The sequence below is a fragment of the Bos indicus genome, chromosome 8 (genome assembly GCF_029378745.1).
Source record: "Bos indicus isolate NIAB-ARS_2022 breed Sahiwal x Tharparkar chromosome 8, NIAB-ARS_B.indTharparkar_mat_pri_1.0, whole genome shotgun sequence".
Lineage (NCBI taxonomy): Eukaryota > Metazoa > Chordata > Mammalia > Artiodactyla > Bovidae > Bos > Bos indicus.
The window spans coordinates 48,991,647-49,015,408 of NC_091767.1; the positions used below are offsets into that span (position 1 = coordinate 48,991,647).

Here is a 23,762-nt window from a genome sequence, read left to right on the forward strand (position 1 = left end):
CTTTCAGGGGTGAAAGGCAGTTGAGTTCATTTAATTAGAACTAACCCCACTTTGGGATTAAATGTATTCAAATTTCCAACCTCAGCTCTAAGCCAAGTTTTGTTCACATTCCTCTCCATCTTGTTCTTTGATAGTAAATTTTAACTTTTATTTGAAGGGAATGATTTTTTTAAGATGGAAAGGATGAGCAAATCACAATTATGGGGTCTTGACTGAAATTAGCTTAGCAGCAGGCCCCTGAAAGACTGAGAAAAGGAGTGCAGAGAAGACACAGTCAAGGTCAAAAGAAAGATACTTTCTTTGATGTCTAAATATACTTTATTATTTTTGTTAATATTGCTATTAATTTAAGATATTAGTAAATTAGTAATGGGTTGGGCAGTTGTTACATCCTAAGAACCCTGAAAAACATTTTACAAACATTATTTCATTCAATAGAATAATGCAATTAGGTTAAGTACCATTATTGATTTCTTCTTATAGATAAAGAAACTTGAATTCAGAGAGGTGCAGTATCTTGTCCCAAATTCCAAGGCCAATGAGTGCTGAACAAGGATTTGAAACCATATTGCTGTGCTCCAAGGACCATGTGCTTATGTAGAACATTATAATTCTCCCCAAATACCATAGCCCCCATTATCTGTTGAATGATTGCTAAATGAGAAAAGTTGAATAATTAGCATAGGTTAATACCACTAGTGAGCAGTGGAACCAGAATTTAGAATTTCATTGACTCCAGTTGAGCTATTCCAAATCCTGAAAGATGAGGCTGTGAAAGTGCTGCTCTCAATATGCCAGCAAATTTGGAAAACTCAGCAGTGGCCACAGGACTGGAAAAGGTCAGTTTTCATTCCAATCCCAAAGAAAGGCAATGCCAAAGAAGGCTCAAACTACCGCACAATTGTACTCATCTCACACGCTAGTAAAGTAATGCTCAAAATTCTCCAAGTCAGGCTTCAGCACTATGTGAACCGTGAACTTCCTGATGTTCAAGCTGGTTTTAGAAAAGGCAGAGGAACTAGAGATCAAATTGCCAACATCTGCTGGATCATGGAAAAAGCAAGAGAGTTCCAGAAAAACATCTATTTCTGTTTTATTGACTATGCCAAAGCCTTTGACTGTGTGGATCACAATAAACTGTGGAAAATTCTGAAAGAGATAGGAATACCAGACCACCTGATCTGCCTCTTGAGAAATTTGTATGCGGATCAGGAAGCAACAGTTAGAACTGGACATGGAACAACAGACTGGTTCCAAATAGGAAAAGGAGTTCGTCAAGGCTGTATACTGTCACCCTGTTTATTTAACTTCTATGCAGAGTACATCATGAGAAACACTGGACTGGAAGAAACACAAGCTGGAATGAAGATTGCCCGGAGAAATATTAATAACCTCAGATATGCAGATGACACCACCCTTATGGCAGAAAGTGAAGAGGAACTAAAAAGCCTCTTGATGAAAGTGAAAGTGGAGAGTGAAAAAGTTGGCTTAAAGCTCAACATTCAGAAAACTAAGATCATGGCATCTGGTCCCATCACTTCATGGGAAATAGATGGGAAACAGTGGAAACAGTGTCAGACTTTATTTTTCTGGGCTCCAAAATCACTGCAGATGGTGACTGCAGCCATGAAATTAAAAGACGCTTACTCCTTGGAAGGAAAGTTATGACCAACCTAGATAGCATATTCAAAAGCAGAGACATTACTTTGCCAACAAAGGTTCATCTAGTCAAGGCTATGGTTTTTCCTGTGGTCATGTATGGATGTGAGAGTTGGACTGTGAAGAAGGCTGGGCGCTGAAGAATTGATGCTTTTGAATTGTGGTGTTGGAGAAGACTCTTGAGAGTCCCTTGGACTGCGAGGAGATCCAACCAGTCCATTCTGAAGGAGATCAGTCCTGGGATTTCTTTGGAAGAAATGATGCTAAAGCTGAAACTCCAATACTTTGGCCACCTCATGCGAAGTGTTGACTCATTGGAAAAGACTCTGATGCTGGGAGGGATTGGGGGCAAGAGGAGAAGGGGACGACAGAGGATGAGATGGCTGGATGGCATCATTGACTCGATGGACGTGAGTCTGAGTGAACTCCGGGAGTTGGTGATGGACAGGGTGGCCTGGCATGCTGCGATTCATGGGGTCGCAAAGAGTCGGACATGACTGAGCGACTGATCTGATCTGATCTGACTCCAAAGATCAACATCTTTATGTCCTCATTGTGCTTTGATAGGAAAGTCATTTAGCATGTTTCTATGTGGTTAGAGATTTGTAACTAGTTCAAATTAAAGTACCTCCACAGATGTCATCAGAATACAAGCAATCTGTTATTAAGGGAAAATATTCAAGTAAGTAAGCTAGGAAATAGATTGAAAAAGGGCAATATTTCAGTAGTACAAACTAGGGACAGTCACTAATATCCTCAAGAGAGCATAAAACTTTTCTTTAAAATTGCCCAAGAGAGCAGGTATATTTTCCAATTTATAAATATCCTTGTCAGTTTACCATGGAGGATGGTAATTAATAATCAAATCTTAAAATGAAATATTTATACCTTAAAACTATTGAACCTGCTTTTCTCTGACTCTTGTTAACTCAGTAACTATGAGTTTTGTTTGTCCTCTAGGGTTCTCTCCAGGCCAACAACACAACTTGACAGAATATTAGATGTGTGTATGAGGTATAGAGCCATTATCAAGGAATAGTAAGACAAGAGGAAGCTATGGTTAAGTAAATGCAATGCATGGTCCTAAATTAAGTTATGGATCAAGGTGGGGATATCATAAAGGACATTAGTGGGACAATTAGAGAAAATTGTATGTGGATTGTATATTAGATACTAGTACTTTGTCAATGTTAAATTTCCTGAATTAGATAATTACACTGTAGCTAAGATTTCATTATTTCTAGAAAAAGATACTGAAGTATTTTGGGGTAAAGGGACATGATGCTTAAGAGTTATTCTTAAAAGTTTGTCTCAAGACAAAAAAAGAGAAGAATCTATATAGAGAAAGAGAATGAAAAAGTCAATGAGGAAAAATATTAAATGTTAGTGAATAAAAGATATATGAGAGTTCTTTGTGTTGCTATAACAGTTCCTCCAAAAGTTTAAATTATTTTAAAATGACAAAGTTAAAAATTATTTGTCATCCTAATCAGATTTGCATTTTTATATTTGCTGTATTTCTCAAGGTCTGATGCATCTTTAAGTGACTTGACAAAAATAAAAAAATCTAAAATCATGAAACTCTGGTGAAATCACTTCAGAATCATGCCTGGTCAGCCTCCCATAAACATTTCTATAAAACTCAGAGATGTCTATTAAAACACAACTAAACTAAACAAAATGAAAGAAAACTAAGCTAAATATGAAACTAGTTAGCATATTACACTGAAGTAATTGTTCAAAAAACATTGCAATACCCTTGGCATAGATATTATACTAGGCAATAAAGTTGAATTTCTAGGGATTTAAAAATTATCCTAAGTGTTTATATATGTTAATAGATGTAAATGCATAATCCTAAATTAAGTTATAGATCATTAAATTATGGATCCTAAATTAAGTTAATGGATGTGACTATTTTTTCTTGGAATAAAACTACCACCTAGAATCTAAAGAATGATTTAGAGATATAGTCTAGAAAAACCTCAAACTCCCCTGGAAATTTTGTGGCCTTGCCTTCAGAGAGAGATGCATCTCTCTACCCACCCTCTCTCACAGAATGTCAAAGGGATAACTGAGCTATTTCTCCCTCATTTGTGTCTTAATATCTTCCAGACTCCTACAGTCTCATCAGGGTACAAGAGTGAGCTTCCATGCCTTTCTGGTAGTCACTGAATTTTGGTATCCAGGTAATTTAGCTGTCCTCTCCAATTCTCCTTCCTCTATATTTTCTCACTATAAAAAAGGGAAGACTCAAATATACCTCCAGAGAGCACTGAAAAACCCCAAGGTGAATCAACAATGAAGTTGTAATTGGGAACCTAACGCTTCATGTGAAAATATAATCTGGCTGTTTGATATACCCCATAAAAGTCACCAAAAGATAAGTTTACTTGATGACTCATGCACACTTCTAAAATCCGAGTGAAATATTCACTGAGCCCAGGGAAAGGTGTCTTTGGGTCCATTACTCCTCCCTGAATTATGTGAAGAAATAACTAAAATTTCTTACTTTGAGTTAACTCTATTTTTAGTTGGCCACAAGAATTTAAGAAAAATATTTTCTATTTCTCATTGACTATTTAAAAATAAACCCAGAAACATGCATCCTAAAAAATTAAAGAAAAAAAAGGAAAAGACACTAGATATTTGAGAATCCATTGTTGACCCCTGATACTGCCTTTTCCTAAACAGTTACATCTCACTCCTATGAGTTACTTTGGTGTTCCTAGAGGTGAAAATACTTCTGCCATGTGGATATTGAAGACCATGAGGTCACATTTGTGACTGCAGAACTGAATTCTTTATGACAAAATTCCTACTGTACACCCTGTTGCTGCTGCTGCTGCTGCTAAGTCTCTTCAGTCGTGTCCAACTCTGTGCGACCCCATAGACGGCAGCCCACCAGGCTCCCTCGTCCCTGGGATTCTCCAGGCAAGAACACTGGAGTGGGTTGCCATTTCCTTCTCCAATGCATGAAAGTGAAAAGTGAAAGTTAAGTCACTCAGTCATGTCCGACTCCTAGCGACCCCATGGACTGCAGCCCACCAGGCCCCTCCGTCCACGGGATTTTCCAGGCAAGAGTACTGGAGTGTGTTGCCATTGCCTAGTCATGGGTTAATAAGATATCCTTTAACTTTTCAATGTTTTAAGAATTATAAGCTTTAGAAATCAGAGGAGAAGGAACACAAATAATGTCTACAAGGTCAGAATGAGCCAATATTAAACAGATTTTTTTTGTTTAATCCTGTAATGTCTTATTTATACAAGGAAGATTTAATTTTCAAATATTTACACTTGCTTCTGGCTTTTGTCTTGTTCTATGTTCATCCCTCTTTGTTCAATATTTAAAAATGTTCTGGTGGAACACCATTACAATATTAACTTGTCTATCTATTAATTTATTTGTGTATGACATTAAACATCTTTTCATGATGTAGATCCCGTCTGGTTTTTGGAAAACACAACCTTCCTCTGTATTTGGCTTTTTTCCCTTCTCAGTGTCCTCACATCTTTCGATTCTCCATAGACTTTAATTCCTCCTGTTTTCAAAATGGTCATTATGTCCCAAATTATGTAAAACAGTCCAGACTGCAAATCTTACTGGCCCATACAAATTAGAGAAACTCTTGCAATTAGAAATGAAATTATTTCAGATCTAAGAAGCTAGTAAATTTCATTCATTCACACATTGTTGCACTTGACCATGGCAGCTATTACAATGTCCTAGTAACAGTGTTACTGAGGAATCTGTTAATGTAAAATTACAAGCTTAACCATGTATATAAAATTTGAATCTGGAAAAAAAGTGTTATCCTTAAGATTACTAGGCTTAAATTTTAAGCTGCTGAACTAAGAGTTTTATAATATGTATGAAAGGAAAGTGAAAGTCACTCAGACATGTCCAACTCTTTGTGACACTATGGACTATATAGTCCATGGAATTCTCTAGGCCAGAATACTGGAGGGAGTAGCTTTTACCTTCTCTGGGGAATCTTCCCAACCCAGGGATAGCACATCTCCTGTATTGCAGGTGGATTCTTTACCAGCTGAGCCACAAGGGAAGCCCAAGAATACTGGAGTGGGTAGCCTATCCCTGCTCCAGAAGATCTTCCCAACCCAGGAATATACAAAAAACATTATACTTGGGCTTAAGTCACTTCCCATGTGGGAGCATAAAAAGAGGCTCTTTGAAGGCAAAAATACATAAGTATGGTCCAGGTAGTTTTACAGGTGATATTTTCCCTGTTGCTTCCCTTTGACCCCTAGATCTCTGATCAGAACACCTTGTTGCATAGAACAGTACCTTCCAACACGGGGTTCTTAATGTTCATTGGTATTAAATGAGTGAAGGGAAAGCAAAGCCTTTGGTTAAATAAATTTGGGGAAAAAACCTATTAAACAAAACTAAACAAGTTTTATGACTTCTCTCAGAACTTAGACTATGCCAATGTGCAATCAGCAACTCCAAGAGGGGAAAATATTATATAGAATTTTTTGATGGAATATGTCCAGAGGTACTATTTTGTAGGACTTCTTTCCTCTTTGTAGGACTTTCCTATTTTGTAGGACTTCTTTCCTCATTGCAAATTTGCTCATCATTAAGGTCCATATTCAGTCAAATTTCCTTCATGGTGTTCCCAAGTTCATCGGTATTGGTAACAGCTACCCTTTGGCACCTTCCTATCATCTTATGGTCTTTAATTCTCACTTACATTACATGCCCCATCTTTTTTTTTTTTTTTCAGACAGTATCTTTGTTCTCTACATATTAAAGCATTTTGGATAATGGACCATCCACTATTAACCTATTTTCTACAACACCTAACATAGTGCCCAGAACTCTATAGGAACTCAGTAAATGCTTGCCACCTAACTCAAATGTTTGCTATTAATTTCAAAAATTCTTCCAGAAAATAAAATTTGTTTCTTTACTTATTTGAGAATGAGTAGATTAAACTTAATTTTTAAATACATCTTTATGCTCAATTTAACACTGCTTTTGAGTAACAGGGACAGTAAATCACTATAGCCAAAAACTCTACTTAAAAAATTCACAACGAACAAGAATCATGCAAGGTTGTTTTTATTAAGCTGTATGTTTAGGTTACATCTAAGTATTTCAGGCATTACTTCACTTGACAAGCAGACATGACATTTTAGGAAACATTTCAACAAATTTCAAGGACTGAACCACTATGAAGAACAGAACATACATAGTCTGAAGTTAACAGGTATGGTAAGTACTTCAAGGGGTCATCAAGAGAAAGATCCTAAATGACAACTTGTTCTCTTCTATAAAGTGATTATCCTAGGCAAGTAGCTACAAAGAGAAGCACATAACTATTACAGAGCTAGAGAGATTGCATCCACGTCCATTATTTTTATTTCAGGGAGGGCTTGGGTGTCATAGCAGAAGGCTGATGATTCTTTCAGAATAATATACATGTCAAGTTTTCTATGTGTAGTATTAATGCTAATATGATTAGCTTATGTTTAAAGAATCAAGGAAAGAACAATTTTGCATTTAAAACCACTAAGATATATTAGCCACTGCAGGAGATGCTTAGCTATTGAGGAGTCATCTCTGTACTCTCATAGTTTATGAGTTCTTCTGAGAAATTTTGATTGTGACCGTCTTGACTTCTGTGTATTCATGGAAACCATATTCTCCCCTGGAGAGTAGAGAAAAAATGCACAGAATTTAGCAGAGCTGTACAAATACATCATGGTCAATGATTTTGTATAAGTTTGTTCCTGCTTATCTGGCTAGGGACAATGGAAAATATTTTCTGTGGTCTGTGTACAGAAGCATTTCAAAAGGTAGCTAGCCTACCATAAGATATCTGGTCTTATACAAATCCCTTTTGGGAAAACTTTTTACCTTTTTTTTTTTTGCACACTTTAAATGATCATGTACACTCAGCTGACTTTTAAGGAAATTGTTCATTTTTGACAATTTTTTCTACTTGACTATAAAAATGCTCACCACACACAAACACAAGTCCAAGAGGAATTTTATCATTTCTAGTTTAGGTTCTAATATATAAGATGGATATATTACTAGAGGAAATGTAGTTATATTCAAAATGTAATCACTTGGGTAGTAGGGAAAAATTGTAGATTCGAGTTCAGTTTAGTGTATTCACCATTTCCAATTGGTCTAGATATGAGGAAGTGGCTAAAAATGACCAGGCTTCTATCTTCATTCTAACTTAGCCTAGTAGTAGTAGTAGTGTTGCTCAGTCGTGTCTGACTCTTTGTGAACCCATGGACTGTGGCCCTCCAGGCTCCTCTGTCCATGGGATTCTCCAGGCAAGAATACTGGAGTGGATTGCCATTCCTTTCTCCAGAGGATCTTCCCCACCCAGGGATCGAACCTGGGTCTCTTGCATTGCAGGCAAGAGACCCTGCTTAGCTTAGCTTATAAAACAGAATAGAATATTTTCTAGTTATAGTAGTATCTTTTGATTCTTGGCAAAGGCAAAAACACCCCAGAATAAAGCAAAACAAAAAGCTTGACCTTATTGTTACAGGTTTGTATTTGAGTGTAGGGTTGATTGTTTTGTTTTGATTTGAGAGGGGGAGAGGGTTCATTGGGCTAAAATGTGGGACTTTTTGTGGATTTTTTGATTCATGAAACCCCTGTCATTTGCTATATAACTCTTAAATCTAACCCAAATGATCAGTAATTAAACTTGAGTCAATCAATCAAAACTCTGATATCTTCCTATCAGTTTTATTGAGACCTCCTACCAGTTTTAGAAACTGTGATTTGCCCTTTCTTAAAGAGATAACTAAAAACAATTAGGTTAACATATTCTCTATATTGTTTTGATAAAAGGATTAAATTACATGAACATAAGAGTACTCTTAAAATCATAACACTCATGCACATGTAGACTTACAGAGGAAAAAGATCTTGATCCTTTTCTACCCCTCCCCTTTGGTGATGTAGACAGGTATGTAGAAGACACCTTTTTCTCCTGGGTAACCTAATCCTCTTACACTGATTATTTTCTTGGACCATTAAGCTTCTGAAAATACCTTCTAAAAGCTTCAGTGAGCATGTTCTTCAAAGTAATTAAAGGGTTTAGCCCCAGTTGTCTGAAACCCATTAAAGGATAATATTTTAGTAAGTATTTTTATCTCACAAAGTTAGATATATTAACCCATGATTTTTGCCAATAGACTTTCCATTGTATTTTGGGTTACATGGACACTCGAAACTCTCAGGAGAGTACAAAGTGTGATAATTGTCTTACTTAAGCTGAAATAAACCTTGCTTCTTAGTATTCTGATGTATAGGCATTCTTGTCTTGGTATAACACAAAATACCTGTTTACATTTCTCTTTATATCACTAGTCTATGAGTTATTGGTTCTGTGCTTCTAAAATTGTCAATGTACCAGTCACCTGGCATTTGATTCAAATGCTGATTTTATTTCAGCAGGTCTGGAGAGAGGCCTGAGACTGCATTTCCAACACACTTTTAGATGATACCTGTGCCTCTATTCCAGGGTGCACTCTGGAGTAATAAGATGCAGTAACATATTATGCCTGTTTTTTACCCTGTGTCCAGAAGTTAGCTTGGCACTAATTAATTAAGTAGGCACAGAGGAAATGTTTGCTGAACTGGTTTGGCAAATATAGTCAAGCAAAATCTATTCATGTTAGCCCACCAGTTTATGATACTTTATTTCTCCCCATTTCTGAAAGGGACAGGAAGAAAGAAACATCTTGTGAGGTGTTGAGGGCCAATTAAGTTTGAAATGGCATGCTAGTAAAATCTCAAGTGACCAATGTTAATCTAAGTAAAAATGAGTCCAATTACACACAGAAAGGGATTTCTGCCATTTAACTCATTCCAGGGCTAACGTCATGATGGGAGTGCCAACTCTGCTTTGGACACCCAGCATCAGTACCTCAGTGGGGTCTGTATACTATTATTTTTAGCTCTTTAAGGACTCTGTTGATCAATGATCAACCAGATGATCAATTCTACCTTTCCATCTTTGAGGATAAACTGTACCTGAACTCTTGGGAGTCATTTGAGATTATTGCTTCAGCAATGCTCTTTAAACATCTTGCAGTGGATGACTTGTTTATTAAATTTGCCAACTTTGGTTTCAGATAGACATTAACACTAGAATCCTCAGCTGGGATTTTTGAAATAAAAATTACAGTATAATGTTTTCCTTTATATTTTCAATAAGGAAGTTATCTATACCCATAGTCCACATTTTTGGGGAATAATTTATGGTCGATTCTCCTTTTCATCCTTCTCTTATTTGATTTCCTTATGTCTTGAACATAAAGTTTGACTAAATTGTACCTAAAAATCTAACAAAATTTATATGTCTAGTCTGCTTTAATTATTTCATCCCTTCTGATTATTTTATTTTCAACATTCCTAGGAAATTGTATTGGATATCTGGGCCAGCAATCAACTAATATTCAAAATAATCTAAGTTTCATTATAGTTCTTTGTACAAAGTACTTAGTGCTCCCAAGGGACTCCCCAGTAATGGATATTATACAGAAAAAGAACTTGGGGAGGATGAACTATTTGTTGAGTCCCCACTTTGTGACAGTTACAGTACTAAGGAATGAATAGGAAATATGTTCTCTAACTCTCAAAACCATCTTAAAAGGAATATTAACATTTCCCTTTTAAGTAGAAGGAAACAGAGGCTCAGAAGTTAGATAACTTGAACTGGGTTGCAAGGCTACCAAGTGGTAGAGTCAGGATTCAAATGCAGGCTGGTTTCCAATTATGCTTTCTCAGCTATGTTGTGCACTTTTGAATTGATCTTTTGCTACTCTACATCTCCAACAATATTCTAAAGCTATCCATGGCTTTTTACTGCTCCACTAATAATTGTAAGCTGATTTTCTTGAATTCAGTCCTTCTTAATCTGTATCCTATTTAACTCTGAAATCACACTTTCCCCATAATTCCCTACCAGCCAGGCAAATTCACTAACCCCTCAATATGCCACCTGGAATGTTCCTTCACAAATGTCCTTTTCTCTACTTCCTAACATCTGACACTTGTTTCCTGCCCTAGATCAAGTCCTATCTATCTTTTCTGTCACATCTTCTCTTATTCTATCAACTGTCTTTATCAACTGAATTTCCACAGGAGGGTTAGAACCACAGAATCTTAGGCATGGAAAAGAGTTCATAGACCTTTTACTTTCTTCCCTGACTCCTATCCCCACCACAAATGCTGACTTTAACAGATGGGAATAGTGAGACTTAGAGAGATGCTGAAAATGTTATAGTCTAGAGGTGCACAGATTTTCTATGCTCTAATATTGAACTCTGCATTTTAATTGCTTCTCTACCTCCATGACCTATGTATTTACAGTCTGTTACTATTTATTTCATAGTATGTGTTTTTTTTTTCACTATATATATATATATATACACACACACACTGTATTTTTCACTGTATATATATATTTTGTTTGTTTGTTTGTTTGTTACAGGTTCCTCATGTCACTACAATTATATGGAAGATGGGACATGGTATTGTGTTTGTAGGGCTCCAAGGACCTCATATATAGACTAACTACTTAATAAAAGTATATTGAGAAAGAGGATGGATCATTTTAACATGGCCCCCTTTCACTGGCTCCCCAAAGACAGTTGTTTCATTGTGATATTGTTTTATTTAAATGACAAGTACCTAGCTATTTAATACTCTCAGACAGAGGCTAATTTTTACTTGCCATTTACAAAATGAGCAGTTTCACTGTTTGATTTCATAAGGTTTGAATATGATGTGACTTTTCTTTATGATTTTTTAAATTTATTGATAAATGCAAGAAAATTTTAAGAAATAAAATGATTAAAATTGCTTGAGCAAAATTGATCAAACATAACCACTACTTGCTATGCATAAATATGTATGTGTATATTTTAAAAAGTATGTCCCAGTTTGAAAAGAAACTGAAGGCTCATGAAATCATTTATATAATATATATATCCTCAATGTAGTCATGATTGTAAAATATGTTTTCCTTGAATAAATCTTCCTTTCAGTTTAAATTTTAGAACCAAAAACAACTCATTCAGGTTATTTAAATTTTTAGTCACATCTCTAAAAATATTAACAATGAGAATCATTCCTCCTACACTGAAAAGTATTTTGAGATAAAGACACCTAATTTGTTCATTTAAGAGATATATTCAAATAGCTAAAGCATTCTTATATTTGCACACTTTTTACAATCACCAGTTGGTAGTTCCCACCTCCTTTCTGGAAATGTTTCCCAAATTACATTCATGTATCCAGCAAACAAAAAGTAGGCGATATTTCAAGAACCAATGTAAAGTGCTTAGTATGATCCCTTACAAAAAGTTTAATAAATAATATTTCCCTCTGCCATCACATTTTTGCACTTTTGAGAGTAAATCCAGCATTTAAAAACTATTTGACAATATAAATCTCCAGGAAAGCACAGAAGCAGGTTTTAATTTGAATAGTAACTTCCCTGGTGGCTCAGATGGTAAAGAATCTGCCCTCAATGTAGGAGACGTGAGGTTCAATCCCTGTTTTGGGAAGAGCCCCTGCAGAAGGAAATAGCAACCCACTCTAGCATTCTTGCCTGAAGAATTCCATGGACAGAGGAACCTGGCAGGCTATAGTCTATGGGGTTACAAAGAATGGGACACAATTGAGTGACTAACTCACTTTCAAGGATTATCATAATTCCTTCAGAGTGATAACCATTTTTATCAAGATAAATATTTATCTTAATGAAAGTTATTCTTACAGTTCTCGACCATTTCCAGACATCTTGAATCCACCAAAGGGGCACTGGGCAGATACCACACTATAGCAGTTCACCCTGAAAAGGAAAGAAGTACATTATAGGTCACACTTAACCTATTTAGAACTCCTAAATTTGGAACTTTTGAAATTCAGAGAGTTCTTTAACAACTCTATTAATTTTAATGTTACATAGTCACTTAAAAAAAATAACACTATAAATTAGAATGCAGGAGTGTAAGTATATGTATATATACTGACTACAAATAAAAGCAATGATCCCATGCTATGTGTGGATAGCCATGTTGGCAGTGCACCACGTCCCTGAGAAGTTATAGCTTGAATTATAAAAGATAGAATACCAACATACCGTAAGTGGATGGATACCATTTGTGAGAGATTTAGAGTTTGTTGGATGAGTGTTCTTTACTGCCTATATTCAATAAGCTTTGTGGTACTCTTGTGGGTTGTCTCCTTAGGCTAGAATCAATTTTCTTTTGTAATTGTAATATATCTCATATTACTTAGTTCACTTTTTTCATTAATTAATTGAAAAAATTGCCTAAACAGAGGCTGTGGCAGGAGTTGAATTTCATTATATAATTTGTTTTATCCTTTGCCATATTTTTAAAAAGTTTCAAAATGTCTATATGAACAAATATAAAAACATGAATAATTAGAATTTTAAAAAATTAAAAACTACATCCAGATTCAGCCACAATCACTGATATAATTGGTGGATTTGATGCATACCCACCTCCATCGACATCAGTGTAGATATTTTTAAAGCTCCCCAGACAATTCTAATGCACAGCCAGTCTTGAGAATCACTGCTGTAGAGTCTGAAATAGTCTGAACCTCAGTGGTCATTTATTGTGTGATCTTGATCAATTACATAAACCCACTAAACTACTGTTTTTTTGTCAATAAATTTACAATACCAATTAACAGTTGCAGTAAGGTAAAATGAGATAATAAATGTGAGGACTACAGTATGGGGCTTATGCAGAATACACAGTAATGAAATACTGACTGTCTCATTGCTTCAGAAAAAAAGATTCTAGAGCTATTGAAAAGGACAAGGATTTTTGGCTGCCTCCCAAACTTTTCAACATCTCAAGGATAAATACTTTTCATGGATTTGGGTGTGACATTATCAGCAAGAAAAATAATCTTGGGCTGTTACTGGGACTGAGTCGACAAAGTACAATTTGATGGAACAAAAATAACTAACAAAGCAGTCCAGAGACTAGGGGCTAGGCAGGGGATTCAGTGTGAGTCAGAGAAAGCTCAAAGTAGCCTGCTAATGTGGTTAACATGGAAAAGGTGACATTACATAGGTATGACTTACCACACGGTTCCAGACTGCAAAGCAGAGGAGACTGTGATGGCTTTATCAATATCATTGGTAAAAATTCCTGCAGATAACCCATAGAAAGTATTGTTTGCTCTCTTGATTACATCATCTAAAGACTTAAACTTCATGATTTGTTGCACAGGTCCAAATATCTATACAAAAAGAAATGAATGAAATAAGTCAAAGTAATAGATTACAACTAAGTATTTGTATATAATGCTTATAAATATGTCTAAATAATATGTAAATAAAATATTTATATTCATTATATTCAGTTTAATTCAGTTCAGTCTCTCAGTCATGTCTGACTCTTTGCGACCCCATGATCCGCAGCACACCAGGCCTCCCTGTCCATCACCAACTCCTGGAGTTTACCCAAACTCATGTCCATTGAGTCAGTGATGCCCTCCAACCATCTCATCCTCTGTTGCCCGCTTCTCCTCCTGCCCTCAATCTTTCCCAGCATCAGGGTCGTTTCAAATGAGTCAGCTCTTTGCATCAGATGGCCAAAGTTTTGAAGTTTCAGCTTCAACATCAGTTCTTCCAAAGAACACCCAGGACTAATCTCCTTTAGGATGGACTAGTTGGATCTCCTTGCAGTCTAAGGGACTCTCAAGAGTCTTCTCCAACACCACAGATCAAAAGCATCAATTCTTCAGTGCTCAGCTTTCTTTATAGTCCAACTCTCACATCCATACATGACCACTGGAAAAACCATAGCCTTGATTAGATGGGCCTTTGTTGGCAAAGTAATGTCTCTGCTTTTTAATATGCTGTCTAGGTTGGTCATAACTTTCCTGCCAAGGAGTAAGCGTCTTTTAATTTCATGGCTGCAATCACCATCTGCAGTGATTTTGGAGCCCAGAAAAATAAAGTCAGCCACTGTTTCCACTGTTTCTCATCTATTTCCCATGAAGTGATGGGACCAGATGCCATGATCTTAGTTTTCGTTAGGCCAACTTTTTCACTCTCCTCTTTCACTTTCATCAAGAGGGTCTTTAGTTCCTCTTCACTTTCTGCCATAAGAGTGGTGTCATCTGCATATCTGAGGTTATTGATATTTTTCCTGGCAATCTTGATTCCAGCTTGTGCTTCTTCCAGCCCAGCGTTTCTCATGATGTACTCTGCATATAAGTTAAATAAGCAGGCTGACAATATACAGCCTTGACGTACTCCTTTTCCTATTTGGAACCAGACTGTTGTTCCATGTCCAGTTCTAATTGTTGCTTCCTGACCTGTATACAGGTTTCTCAAGAGGCAGGTCAGGTGGTCTGGTATTCCCATCTCTTTCAGAACTTTCCACGGTTTATTGTGATCTGCATAGTCAAAGGCTTTGGCATAGTCAATAAAGCAGAAATAGATGTTTTTCTGGAACTCTCTTGCTTTTTCCATGATCCAGCGGATGTTGGCAATTTGGTCTCTGGTTCCTCTGCCTTTTCTAAAACCAGCTTGAACATCTGGAAGTTCACAGTTCATGTATTGCTGAAGCTTGGCTTGGAGAATTTTGAGCATTACTTTACTAGTGTGTGCTGCTGCTGCTGCTAAGTCACTTCAGTCATGTCCGACTCTGTGCAACCCCAGAGATGGCAGCCCACCAGGCTCCCCCGTCGCTGGGATTCTCCAGGCAAGAACACTGGAGTGGGTTGCCATTTCCTTCTCCAAAGCATGAAAGTGAAAAGTGAAATCGAAGTCATTCAGTTGTGTCTGACTCTTCATGACCCCATGGACTGCAGCCTACCACTAGCGTGTGAGATGAGTGCAATTGTGCAGTAGTTTGAGCATTCTTTGGTATTGCCTTTCTTTGGGATTGGAATGAAAACTGACCTTTTCCAGTCGTGTGGCCACTGCTGAGTTTTCCAAATTTGCTGGTATATTGAGTGCAGCACTTTCACAGCATCATCTTTCAGGATTTGAAATAGCTCAACTGGAATTCCATCACCTCCACTAGCTTTGTTCGTAGTGATGCTTCCTAAGGCCCACTTGACTTCACATTCCAGGATGTCTGGCTCTAGGTGAGTGTGAGTGATCACACCTCCATGATTATCTGGGTCGTGAAGATCTTTTTTGTACAGTTCTTCTGTGTATTCTTGCCACCTCTTCTTAATATCTTCTGCTTCTGTTAGGTCCATATCATTTCTGTCCTTTATTGAGCCCATCTTTGCATGAAATTGGTATTACTAATTTTCTTGAAGAGAATTTATATTCAATATTTCATGTAAATATACTTATGTTTTATATTGACTATAAGGCACTTAGCACATAGTAAACAATCACTAGATGCTATTTTGTTATCAATAAAAATAATAAAAAGTACAGCCAAAATCCCTCAAACCACAGACCATTATAAGCTACAGCAAATATTCCTAAAAAATGTTAGCAATTTGTGTTCACCAATACCTACAAAGAATTATATACCATCACCAAATGAGGTTCATTCTAGAGATGCAAGGCTGATTCAGCATTCAAAACTCAATCAGTATATATCATATTTATAGATTGAGGGAAAAAATACCACATAATCATCTCAGTCGATGCAGGAAAATCATTTGATAAAATCCAATCTCCTTTCCCCCTCAACAAATTAAAAATAAAAAGGCATTTCTGAACCTTATCAAAGGCATTTATGAAAATCTTACAGGTAATATCATATTCAATGGTAAAGACTGAAGGCTTTCCTCCTAAGATAGAGAGCAAAAAGACACCCATGTTTACTGATTTTATTAACACAGTGCTGGAATTATAGCAAGTGAAAAAGGCAAGAAAAAGAAATAAAAAGGCATACAGATTAGAAATGAATAAAATTGTTCCCATTTGTAGATGACATAATCGTCTACATATAAATTACCAAGGAATCTCCAAAAACCTTCTAAAATATCCAAGTTCAGTGATGTTACAGGATACAATAAAATATACAAAAATCAAGTACACTTGTATTAATACATACTAGCAATGAACATGTGCATATTGAAATCAGAAATAACCATTTACTCAAAAAAACTTAGGTATAAGTTCAATAAAACATTTATGGGACTTGTACACTGAAAAGTACAAAGTGCTAATGAAAGAAATAAAAGAAGATATACATAAATGGAGAGACCTACTATGATCAATAATGGGAAGTTTTAACACAATAAAGATGTTAATTCTCCCCAAACAGACTGATATGTTTAACACAACTCCTCTCAAAATTCCAGCAAGATTTTAAAATACTTATGAACAGGTTATTCTAAAATTTATATGGAAGAGCAAAAGAATTAGCTTAGCTAAAACAATTTTGAAAAAGAAGAAGAAAGAGAATGCAATCTTTCCGATTTCAAGACTAATTATACAGCTACTAAAATCAAGAGAATATATTTAATATTTTGTAATAATCTATAGTGAAAAGGATCTGAAAAAGAATCACTGAACCACTTTTCTGTGTACCTGAAACTAACACAACATTATAAATCAACTATACTTCAGTAAAAATAATTACATTTTAAAAAGGAGTACAGGTAGAGAAATAGACACATAGGTCAATTGAAGGGTAGAGAACACAGAAATTGATACACACAAATACACATAACTGAAATGCTGACAGTTGCAAACATAATGAAGTGAAAGAAAAACTGCCTTTTCAACAAATGATGCTGGAGCGATTGAACATATAGACAAAAACAAACAACCTTTACTTAAATCTCACACCTTGTATAAAAATTTAACCTAAAATGGATCACAGATTTATGTGTAAAACATAAACTATAAAGCTTTTAGAAACAATAAAAAAAAATTACACAGAAAATGTTTTTTTGGATCTAGGAGTAAATAAAGTGTAGCTCATAGGAGTTGACACCAAAAATACTATTCATAAAAAGAAAAATAAATAAATTGGATTTCCTTAAAATTAAAAACTTTGGTCTGAGAAGGACCCTGATAAGAAAATGAAAAGACAAGCTACAGCCTGGGAGAAAATATTTACAAACCACTGAGCTAAAAAACAGTTAAGTGTCTAGACTGTGTAAGGAACTCTCAAAACTCAACAGTAAAAAGCAAACACTCCAATTAGTACATGGGCAAAATAAATCAGACATTTTATCAAGGAAGATATCAGATGGCAAATAATCCCAGGTAAAGATGTTCAATATTACCAGAAACTGCTTCTGCTGCTGCTGCTGCTGCTAAGTCCCTTTAGTCGTGTCCAGCTCTGTGGGACTCCATAGATGGCAGGCAGCCCACCAGGCTCCCCTGGGATTCTCCAGGCAACAATACTGGAGTGGGTTGCCATTTCCTTCTCCAATGCATGCATGCTGCTGAGTTGCTTCAGTTGTGTCTGACTCTGTGCGACCCTATGGACAGCAGCCCTGCAGGCTCCTCTGTCCACAGGATTCTCCAGGCAAGAATACTGGAGTGGGTTGCCATTTCCTTCTCCCTACCAGCCACTAAGGAAATGCAAATTTAAACCTCAATGAGCTATCACACCTATCAGAATGATTAAAATAAAAAATAGTCACAGCATCAAAATAGTTAGCAAGGATGCAGAGAAATTGGGATCATTCATATACTGCTAATGGGAATATGAAATTGTTCAGCCATTCTGGAAGATTACCAGTTTCTTAAAAAGTTGTATCTACCATATGACCCAGGAATTATATTTCTGGGCATTTACTCCAGAGAAGTGAAAACTTACGTTTACACAAAAGCCTGTATACTGATATTTATAACAGCATTATTTAAAGTAGTCTCAAACTGGAAACAGCCCAAACTTCTTCAATGAGTGAATGGTTAAACAACTATGGTGCACTCATTATGAAATAGTCACCTATAAATAGGAGCAAATTATTCTTACATTCAACAACCTAGATAAATCTACAGAGAATTATGATGGGTGAAAAAAAAGTCAATCCAAAAAGGTTGCATGACATATGAATTCACTTATGTAACATTCTTGAAATGACAAAATTATAGAAATAAAGACGACATTAGTGGTGAAGAGAAAGCTGAGGATTGAGGATGGGGTGGCCTAGGAGGATGTAGATCTGACTACGAAAGGGAAACATGAGAAATTCATGTGATGATGAAATGTTCTATGTCTTGACTGTATCAATGTTAACATACTTTTTGTTATATTATAGTTTTATAAGATGTTACCTATTGAAGGAAACCGACAGGGGCGGTCCTAAGATGGTGGAGGAATAGGACGGGGAGACCACTTTCTCCCCCACAAATTCATCAAAAGAACATTTAAATGCTGAAGGAAACCAAGTAAAGAGTACACGGGATCTTTCTGTATTAGTATTTCTCACAATGACAACTGGATCTATAATTATCTCAAAATAAGGAGTTTAATTTTTAAAACCTGCATATCATTTTATTCTTTCCCAATTATTTTCAAATACATTATTTGCAAAGGAGAAAAAAGCTTCAGTGAATGTGGAACTGTATTTTCCATTTAAGTTTGTGAAGGAAGCATTTAGCAATTGTTAAGCATCCTTATCTGTGGTCATCTGGAAATTCTTGGCCTGACCAATGAATTCCTGACTATTTTTAGTCTTAATAAAAAATTATCATTTATCAGTATTAGAAATGAAGAGTAACATTTATGGAGAAAGGTGTTCAAAGAACTGAGTATGTTAAAGGAACACTTCGTATATATCCATGCAGACAAAATATGGCAAAAAAGAGAACAGAACAGAATGAAACCATTTACCTCCTCTTTGGCAATGCGCATATCATCAGTAACATCAGAGAAAACTGTGGGTTGGATAAAGTAGCCTTTATTCCCCCAAGGGCCTCCGCCACATTCCAGCTTGGCCCCCTCCTTCTTCCCACTTTCAATGAGGTCAAGTATTTTTTCATATTGTTCTTTATCAATCTATTGGGAAAATATCACATGAAAAGTTAGAAAAAAGTGGCAACTTGTAAAGATAATACTTTGCCCAGCCTGTAAATAAGGGTTTCAAAATGCTCAGATATTGTTATTAAGTTAAATATTCCAACCAAAACAGCTGACAGAGGCTCAGATTCATTGTTGGGCATGTTTAATTCTCATGACTTTTCTGGAAAGAAACCTTGAAGATAAATGTTTGTATTTAGCGTTGGTTTTACAGTTATACAAGAGAAGTATATTGGCGCTGCAAGCATGTGTATACCTTTTCACGTGTGTGTGTGCCCAGACACTAAGTTGCGTCCTACTCTTTGTGACCCCACGGAACATATCCCAACAGGCTCCTCTGTCCATGGGATTTTCCCAGGCAAGAATACTGGAGTGGGTTGCCATTTCCTCCTCCAGGGGATCTTCCTGACCCAGGGATTGAACATGCATCTCTTGTGTCTCCTGCACTGGCAGGCAGATTCTTTGCCTTGAGCCACCTGGGAAGCCCATAATTTTTCATACAACTGTCATTTACTTACATGGAAAGAAATGCCTGTTAATCATCAACCAGTCTTACCTGGAAACTGTAATCCTAACTGAAATTAAAAGACAGAAGAAAAAAAAAGAAAACTTTGATACTGGGTTTCATTAGACATGGTAGCTATAAAGCAGATGCTTTGCGACTTCAGGAAGACTTTCTGATCTTTAGACCTTAGGATGAGATTCTTCTCCTGACCGCCCTCTGTGGCCAGGTCCATGCTGACCACAGCCTAGTTATCTCACCCACTTCAGGTCCCTCCAAGGCAGTCAATAGGTCTGGTTCTAATTTCTGACCTGTCCTGATTGTTGCCAACCTGCTTTGTTAAACAGACCACATCTAAATATATTTTAAGGACTACAAAACTTAAACACTTTGTTTTACGATATTTTTATAAGGAAAAGAATGACTCCAGAATTCTAACTGGGAACATCAGGAGCACATACCTCTACTCCATGCACTGGGATTGGGCCTACCTATTACCTCAATTCCTACTTGGTGTGGGGGCAAGGAGGGGACTCCAAATCACTGGTGAAGACTGCCTTGTCTCAGATGTGGCTGGAGTTAAGTTTTAAAGGGAAAACACTGGGGATCCAGGAGTTAAGGTGAAAGCCTCTCACCAATTTACCTTGTCTCTACTCATTATTTAAAAAGTTGTTCTTCATCTTTCTCTTTGACCCTACAATCTTCCGTGTCTTCTAAATCCCAGCAAAAGACTTCATGAAGTTCTCAATGCACATAATCCAGCTCCTATATCAATTAGATTAAGCGCTATGTGTGTGTATATATATATAAATATATATAAAACAAATTCTTCCTTGGTACAGTCCTTTTCCAATTTAATTTCAAAGACCAGAATGTGTATTTCCTTAAGGATTTGGAAATAATCAGTATTTTCACTTGAAAAAGAAGTTATAATATCCATATATATACATAATTTTACAAGTTACAACACATATTAAAGCTTATAAATGAGTGTCCCCACAAGCTCCTTCTTATAACAATAGAGAGTATTTTAAAAGGTAAAGACGTCTCATGGACTTTTTAGTCTTTTCCTTCTCAAAGTCCCAACATATCTACTTTTTCTGCTTATTCAATGCAACCTGTGACCAAAATCTTTTCACTTATAAAGATTAAATTATTATGTTAAGCAGTTAGATCACTAAGTTAGATCACTCACTTAAGAATCCTATGGATGGAAATTTACCTCAAGTCTATTTTAACTTCCTTCTCTTAGGAATAATGAAGTGTCCTAGCTCAATTTTTGAGCCTCTGGTTGAATCTTGCAGATCCCCCGATGGGGAGAAGTATTGCCCAACAACACTGAATATTAAGTTATCTTCTCTTCCCTCATTCTCTCTTCTTCTTTCCTTTTCTCTTTGCATATATATGTTTCTATCTACCTATTTATCTATCCATCGATATCTATCATCTATCTATCTATTTATCTATGTCTATTTGATATATTTGTCTCAAATGGGAAATGTGCTTTACTTTTCCATAGACATATATTTAGAGAAAGAAATAATCACAGGTAAAACCTTAGAGTCTCATCCTTTCTTAGAATAGGAGACCAAGTCAAAATTGAATTTACTATATGTCTTGGCATCCATATGAAAAGTTACCAAATATGATCAAAATTAGCAACTACTTTTATGTACTCACTAAACACAAAGATAAATATAAAGCATAACAGGCTTAGACTTAACAAAATGTATACATCCTTTTTACCAGTTACTTTAGGGCTTTTAGGTTTCAATATTTGGTATTGCCTAAGTCCTAAAATTTTCCTAGTTGAATATCTTGGCATGAGGAGGAAAATACAAGACAGCCTCTTAGCTTTCTACACTGTAAACTCTATGAGATCATGTAAAAATTCTGCTCTGGATCAAGACCTCAAAGAGCAGGAGTAAATTTAGCACCTAAGGTCCAGGAGCTTGAAAACAGACAAAGAACAAAGAACTGTGTAAGGGAGAGGGAAAGCTGGGCTTAGGACAAGAGAGACACTGACAGTGGTTCTAAGCCGACAGAAGAAAATGGGGACCCTCAGGAATAACTGGGCTTTAACAACTAAAATGGGAAGTTCGGTACAAAGTCAGAACTCAGGACATTTTAGGACACTCATGCTATTTTTAGAAGGTCAGAGTGACTAAAGAATTTGGAAATAATTTAGTCATGCCGGCTGCCTATATCTGTGGGATGGAAGCTGAAAAAAAGGATTGATGCTGAAGACGAAATAAACGATAGGATGGTATAAGAACTTCCAAGTGGATAGGAACTGTATATAGGACATCAGAGATGTACAGACTGAGAAAACGAAATCTTTAGTATTTGTTACTTTTCCTCACGTCTTTAATTTCCAACATCTCTTTAACTGTTTCTGGATGTGAAAACTGGGCAACACAAAATCAAGATACTTTCTTTACCATTGGGAGTTCAATTCATTATTTTTTTAATCACTAAACTGATCAATATCATCACCAAGGAATATATGTGGATGGGAAATAATCATATTCAATTAAAACCAGACCTAAAGAAGATACTTTACTCTTAAGCCCTGTGAACGCTATTCCATCAATTTTACACTCACCTGAGGGCCTTGACTGACTCCTGGGGTCAGAGGATTTCCAAGAACATACTTTTTCGCCCGCTCAACACTCCTTCGAACAAACTCATCGTAAATTGATTCTTCTACAAAGAGACGGGATGCAGCTATACAACACTGGCCCTGGTGATAGAATACTCCTTGGTGTGCAAATTCAACAGCATTGTCCACTGCAGAGAAGACATTCATGTTAAAGAAAAGGCATTTTCTAAAATTAATATATTTTTTATATATCTTTCTTAGAGGCGATATGGTGGTATAAAAAAGTCATGAGTCATGTAGTCAAACGTAGATTCAATATATTCTACCTCTTACCAGTCAGGTGACAATTGAGCCTTTCTGATCCTTTATTTGCTACTCAAATGACAGTAAAATAGTAAATTCTGAAATATAATGGTTATCAATACAATTTTGATATGAATAATTCCAAAATTTGGAAAGTAATCTATGATTAAATCTTACTTCAAGTCACTTTTATAAGTCACATTTATAGTTAAATGACTGAATATTTCTTTCAGGTCTAAGGTTTTAACTAATGACAAAGAAAATATAAAATATCCACTATGTTAAGAATGTAAAAACATTCTTATATACTCTGATCAATAGAAAAAGTGGTATTTCTAAGAAAAATCATAACCCCCTCAAAACCCCAAACAACTAATATTCAGAATTGCTCAACCACCTTACAACCCTATTCTATGAAAATTTTTCCAAATTTATCTAAAGTGTGCCATGTTATTTCACATATGCCTATAAATTCTTATCTGTTTATTTGAAATGGTTACAAGGGTCTTAAAAAGAGGAAATAGTTTGTTTCATTAGTAGATCCTAAACAACCAGAAGAAAGTTTTCTTTGCATTTTAATTTTATGAATGCAGGAGATTTAACATTATAGCAACTGGCTATTGTTATCTTTATTTGGGGCTTCCCTGGTTGTTCAGATGGTAAAGAGTCTGTCTGCAATGCAGGAGA

General features: G+C 36.0%; 1 protein-coding gene across 1 annotated transcript in view; it reads right to left on the bottom strand.

Moving 5' to 3' along the window:
* Positions 1-6,729: 6,729 nt before the first annotated feature.
* The window catches only part of ALDH1A1 (aldehyde dehydrogenase 1 family member A1), a 53,528-nt gene continuing 36,495 nt past the window's right edge, over positions 6,730-23,762 (bottom strand). The window contains exons 9-13 of the mRNA XM_019966069.2: positions 22,776-22,960; positions 19,483-19,647; positions 13,791-13,948; positions 12,444-12,518; positions 6,730-7,334 (exon numbers count right to left, since the gene is read on the bottom strand). Of these exons, the coding sequence (XP_019821628.1) occupies positions 7,262-7,334; positions 12,444-12,518; positions 13,791-13,948; positions 19,483-19,647; positions 22,776-22,960 (656 nt within the window). The 3' untranslated portion in view covers positions 6,730-7,261. The remainder of the gene's footprint in view (positions 7,335-12,443; positions 12,519-13,790; positions 13,949-19,482; positions 19,648-22,775; positions 22,961-23,762) is intronic.